At 38.4% G+C, this 5,922-nt stretch overlaps 1 protein-coding gene across 2 annotated transcripts; it reads left to right on the top strand.

The window, feature by feature from the left end:
• Nucleotides 1–432: 432 nt before the first annotated feature.
• KERA (keratocan) lies at nucleotides 433–5,508 on the top strand. Of its 2 annotated transcripts, none has more exons than XM_035128081.2 (3): nucleotides 433–665; nucleotides 2,210–3,102; nucleotides 4,955–5,508. In XM_035128081.2, the coding sequence occupies exons 2-3, from the start codon at nucleotides 2,217–2,219 to the stop codon at nucleotides 5,119–5,121; spliced, it is 1,053 nt and encodes a 350-aa protein (XP_034983972.1). In that variant the 5' UTR covers nucleotides 433–665; nucleotides 2,210–2,216; the 3' UTR covers nucleotides 5,122–5,508. The 2 variants fall into 2 exon arrangements, with proteins under 2 accessions (XP_034983972.1, XP_060135681.1); XM_060279698.1 differs by lacking the exon at nucleotides 433–665 and adding an exon at nucleotides 711–876.
• The last annotated feature ends 414 nt before the right edge of the window (nucleotides 5,509–5,922 follow it).

Genomic DNA, 5,922 nt, shown 5'->3' with positions numbered 1-5,922 from the left:
TTATTATTTTTAGTCTCATGTGGGATACATATGCTTCTCACTGTAAAACTCTTTAGAAAACAAATGCTTAAAACTAATTAACGTAAAAGTTAGATCAGGTGGCAGAAAGTCAGTTCCATTTCTGGAAAGTTATTCAAAAATAACATAAGCAAAATAAGCATCAAATTATATCAAACTATTCTAACAGTATCAAAGAATTTCTTAGCAAATAATCTTACTTACTTTTCCTTATCAAGAATCATATCTTTAAAAACATTCCTGCATCTGTTTTTGATCATAATCAAATAAAAAGTTTCCGCAGGAACAGATGGCACTAGTTTTAATGCTTTGTTCCCTAATTAAGATGAAAATGATTTATTAACATTTTATTATATATGCAGTAATGATTCCTTTTGCCCAGTCTATTCATTCTTTTAAAATTGGAGTTTAACATCTCTGGGAATGACCTTAAGGGCTGCATCTGTTTGATGTGAAAGCCAGGATTTCCTGTACTTTAGCATGTAGGTGCTGAGGTGCATAGCTATTTTAAGGGTTAACAATTGTAGTCATTGATGCGTATATATTAGGCTGTATTCATCAAACACAGCGTGTTGCCTGAGTCAACCTCTTACAGTCTAACCGCAGTGACCAATAGGGAGAACAGAAGAGAATCCAAGGAAGCTGAGGTAAGCTAGATTCTCAAGCATTGTCAAATTAGAAACAACAGAATGTTAGGTGTCTTGGGTAATGTGTCTGGGGATTACTGCTGCATATTTAGGGTTTTATGCTACAAATTTACAAGAGATCAGACTACAAATAATGTTAAAAGGAAACAAAGACTTTTGAACTTAAATGATTTCCAACAGCCACCAGAAATCATCATCTAACCTGTACAAGGTAAAATATTTCAGTTACTCATTATAACAATGTTGGTATATATTTCTTGTAAGAGAAAGATGTCAGAGACATTGTGTTAAATCCAGTATGACATTCTCTGGAAATAATTTAGTTTCTCTCACTTGCTCTTCTTTCTCTTTTATTACTTCAGGCAGTATTTTGTGGACAGCAGTTTCAGAGCCTGTTAGCTCTTTTCAGCTACTGGACTTGATGACTTAGAGAAACAGCGTTTTTTTTAAAAAAAAACACCACCAAAACCCATGGAAAGCATTGGTTTTCCCTTTGATTTAGTTATCCTTATGACTTATGCTTTTCTTTAATACTCCCCCCCCCAAAAAAAAACCAGCCCCCTCCAAAAAAACCACCTTTCTCACCAGTGTATCCAGCTTATTTATTTTCTTTCTTTCTTTTGAAATGTTATATATACTTACTTTTAGAAAACCAAGACAGACATTAAAAAATGGGGGTGCACTGTTGCTGTATAATTACTACTGCATTGTAGCAACTTGGCTTGCATGTTAGGTTTTTTTAATGTATAGCTATGGAAAATGTTAGTTTTAATGTGAACAATTTTAAAAAAGAACAGGACAAAGAAATCTGAATACGTGGCCAAGCAATAAAAGTGAAGTTCTAGAGATAATTTGTTTCCTAAGTAATTTACATTTTAAAGAGGAAAGCCAATAATTTGGGGCACAGGGGAGCGATTGAAGAAGAGGAGAAGGTTTTTCAAACAAAGCTCTCTAGACTTCTAGGGAACATACCCAGCAAGCAGCTGTTAAAATATTCTTTGATCTTTTTCTTGTGTGTGATGAGAACCAGGCCTAGAGAATCAGATCCATATGCCTTCTCATCTAGGAGTACAAAAGAACATGTGAGTTCCTTCATGGAGGACCAAAGTAGGACTGGATAGCAGTCAATAAAGGCAATTATGTCAGTCACTGTATGCCACCTCTGTTTTGGGTGATGTGGGATTTTTGCATGTGAAATATTTTCCCTAGCTTGGAAAAGGGCAAGTTTTTAAATGTTAGTGAAATTCAATAAGAGAAGCAGACTCTGTCTCTAGCTTCTTTTAAACTTGAACTGAATGTGCACACACTTACCGCATCTAGAAAAGGAATGAAATCCAGATTGAAACATACTATTCTTAGAGTCATAGCTTGTAGTACCCCCTGAATTTAAGATACAACTGACTCCTCTTTTTTCTCTTGAAAAAAGTTGTGACACCATGCAAGGCAGTATTTCACCCTTATAAAGGAATGCACATTGTTGCTTTCAGAAAAAGATACTGTGGAGATGTATACTTTCTTATAACTATTTTCCCCTTTTCTCCAAGGTTAACTATGAATGTACAATTGTATTCCAGACTATTGGTAGTCTTCTTGACCAATACTGTGTGGACTCGTAATATCAGGCCAATGTATGATCAGCATGATACATATGACTGGTCTTTCTACAGCTTTGAGTGTCCACAAGAATGCTTCTGCCCTCCTAGTTTCCCAAATGCCTTATATTGCGATAGCAAGGAACTTAAAGATATTCCAGCCATCCCAGCAAGAATCTGGTATCTCTACCTCCAAAACAATCTCATTGAAACAGTTACAGGGAAATCTTTTGTGAATGCCACACAACTAAAATGGATAAATCTGAACAACAACAAAATTACCAGCAATGGAATTGAAAAGGGTGTATTCAGCAACTTGAAAAATCTACTCTACTTATTTCTTGAGAATAATGAGTTAGAAGAAGTGCCTGCTCCACTGCCATTGAGTTTAGAGCAGCTGCGTTTGGCAAGAAACAAAATCACTACAATCCCTGCCGGGGTCTTCAACAATATGGGAAACCTCACTGCACTAGATCTACATCAAAACAAGCTGTTGGACAGTACTCTCTCAAGTGACACCTTCCAAGGACTTAACAGCCTTGTGCAACTCAACATTGCTCAAAATTCACTTACAAAAATGCCACCAACCCCTCCAGCTAATGTAATACAGCTGTTTTTGGACAATAACTCCATTGAAGCAATACCAGAAAATTATTTTGATGCAACGCTCAAACTGATTTTCCTTCGACTGAACAACAATAAATTAACTGATAAAGGTCTACCATCCAAAGTATTTAACATTTCATCTCTTCTTGACCTTCAGTTATCTTACAATGAACTCACCAAAATCCCATCTATCAATGTTCACCTCGAGCACCTTTATCTTGACAACAACAGGATCAACAGTAAGTGCATATCAGCAATCTCAGACTTAAGTCTTTCCACAGAAATACCCCTCCCCCACTCCCATTTATAGCACAAATGTTGCAGTGCTGTGCACACGCGCACACACACACACACACACACACACACATTCACAAGTCCAAAAGTGTATAGTTATTAAAAGAAACAAGAAATCAGACCAGCTCTTGTTTAATGAGAAACCTATTGTATTTCAGAAATATAAGTTCTGTACATTTGATCTAAATTGTAAATTCCATTGGTTAGTGACTAAGCCCTATTTTGTCTACTACAGTGGAACTTCAGTTTTTGAACATAATCCATTCTGGAGGTCCGTTTGACTTCTGAAATGTTTGAAAACCGAGGATCAAAGGTCTCTCAGCAAGTTCAATGGGGGAACCTGAAAAATGCACCTCGGAAGCCATTCGACTTCCAAGGCGTGTTCAAAAATGGAAGCAGTCATTTCTGAATTTTTGGCATTCGGCATTCATATTTGTGATCACATATAATGGGATGAGGATCAAGTACAATGAACATAGGGTCAGCTCCCACAAAACAAATTCTGGCACATGGTTGGAGATCCAAAGTAAAATGTAGATGGGTCTTATTAACTGGAGAGAGAGGGTGGAGCCCACAGAATGCTCTGCTCACCTAAGACAATAATGCAGACTCTGTGGCCCATAGCTTAACTTCATGTGGCTATGGAAGGCCATAGGCAGAGGAGGAGGAGGATTGAGCAGTGAGAACAGCCAAAGGGATGGATTCACACAATAATGATTTACAAGTCACAATAGATTGCTGCAGAAGGAATATACATGTTAACAGAAGAATGGTCCCCATCCCTGACCTAAGGTTAAGGTACACAGATATTTTGCGTGGACAGGCGGAGTCCCCCAAACCCCCAGGTGACCCGCTGAGCAGAATAAAGACGCATGACAATGTGCTATGGGATTCAAATTGGCCACAACTTTATTAAGATTCAGATGTAGGGAGACCTTGGCTCAGGCATTGGGCGTTATCCTTCCCAGTCCCCAGGCGGGGTTCTGAGAGGCATCGGGGTTATCCACATGTATGGGGGTTGGGGCTGGCTCTGGAGAACATATGTTCAAGCAGAGAGAGCCCGCCCCCTGTTCGCCGCCGCTGGAAGGGGGAAGTGATGACGCCTATTGGCATGGTCAAGGCTTCCCCCATCCCTGGTCCCCATCCCTGACCTAAGGTACACAGATATTTTGTGTGCTGGCAGATCCCTTACCATTAAACAACCGATCCAAGCATGATACCAGGCCAACAAAGATCAGCTTAATACAAACCAGACTGCAATTGCATCACAAGAATAAAACAAACAATTAGTGCATACCATAAGCTGCTGAGCCTAACAACAAATCACACATTGAGTCACATTATCACACACACATGCATCATAGCACGACAGAATTAGGCATTGTTTCCAAAAACAATTCACCCATTTTACAGATGGGAAACACTAAGAGCTTCTAGTTCAAAGAACAATCACACTAGAAAACTCAAATCCCAGGCAAATCAAAATTACTAGAAAACCACTCCTCACAAGGGGTGAAGAAGACACTGCCAAGTTTTAAGAGGCAACATGCAGCCTCATCACCTGGTGACTGTTAAGCAGCAGCCACTTTTAATTTGCTCTGTTACCTTTCTCATCTTCCATGATAAAAAAAAATAGAAGGAAGCAAATGATGAACTGATATTCCTCTGGCTTCCCAACAAGGCCTAATCTTACAGGATCATATTTGAAATATTTACTTGGTAGTTTTTTGTGGGGAGGGAGAACGATGACTCCCAACCACTTTTCTTATGCACTTGTTTTGGTTTTTTTTGTTTTAGGTTTTAATGGAACCCAAATATGTCCAGTTCCTATCCCAGGGGATCATGTCTATGAGAGAAACTTACCACGACTCCGCTATCTCCGCCTGGATGGCAATGAAATCAAACCTCCAATTCCATTTGACCTCATGTTATGCTTCCGGCTTCTTCATGCTGTTGTTATTTAAGGACAGCTTAGTGTTACCGGTACCATTATTGCGTTAGTAAACAGGTTTTGCTGGCATTAAACTTGTTAGAACTTCCAGATGTTTTCTGGTCAATTATACTGTCCCCCCATGGAGTTTGATTTTAAATTTTTAGTGTTTCACCACTTCTTCTTCTTTCTCAAAAATACTCTCTTGGTACAGCCAACCTGGCCCAATTATTTTAAATGTCACTCTATTAAGACGATGCTTTTGCTACTCAAATGTATTATCTAGCTGTGGGTTCAAGTAAAGTTTTGGCATCATTCTTCTACGCTCTATACATATTGGGCCTGCAGATTCAGGTGTAGTACATATCACATATTAAGCAAAAGTAGAATATATAACTGCTTATTTTGCTATCTTTTTTTTTTTTAAAAAAAGAGAGCATTGCTGTAGATGCCAGATAGCATGTTTAATGATAAAAATAAGTAGCAGAAATCTCTTTCCCACCCTCTTCATTCACGGAAAGTGTTATATTGAAGACATTAACAGCTGCAATGTTGCTTCATTTTGTTAGAATGGGGCCAAATATCTCTCTCTACAAAAATGAACATGTAAAATCATACAGTTCAGAAGCTCCATATGCATGGAGCATGGCTTTCCACCAGCAGTGATGTTTAAACACGTCCTTTCTTACTTGTACTATTCCCTCATGATATACCAGCAAAATTGTCAGTAAATTCCACCTGTAAGAAATTTGAAGGTATACCTTAACAAACCATCTGAGGAATTTTGAGGGAAGAGTTATAAGAAGATGAATGCCAGTGATGGTGCCTCGCTAGA

Source organism: Zootoca vivipara, chromosome 10 (genome assembly GCF_963506605.1).
Source record: "Zootoca vivipara chromosome 10, rZooViv1.1, whole genome shotgun sequence".
NCBI lineage: Eukaryota > Metazoa > Chordata > Lepidosauria > Squamata > Lacertidae > Zootoca > Zootoca vivipara.
This window is presented reverse-complemented; position numbering and strand designations above follow the sequence as displayed.

Coding starts and splice junctions, on each gene's coding strand:
- KERA (XM_035128081.2), top strand. CDS start 2,217: ATGAATGTACAATTGTATTCCAGACTATTGGTAGTCTTCTTGACCAAT. Junction 3,103..4,954: donor TGACAACAACAGGATCAACA/GTAAGTGCATAT, acceptor TTTTTGTTTTAG/GTTTTAATGGAACCCAAATA.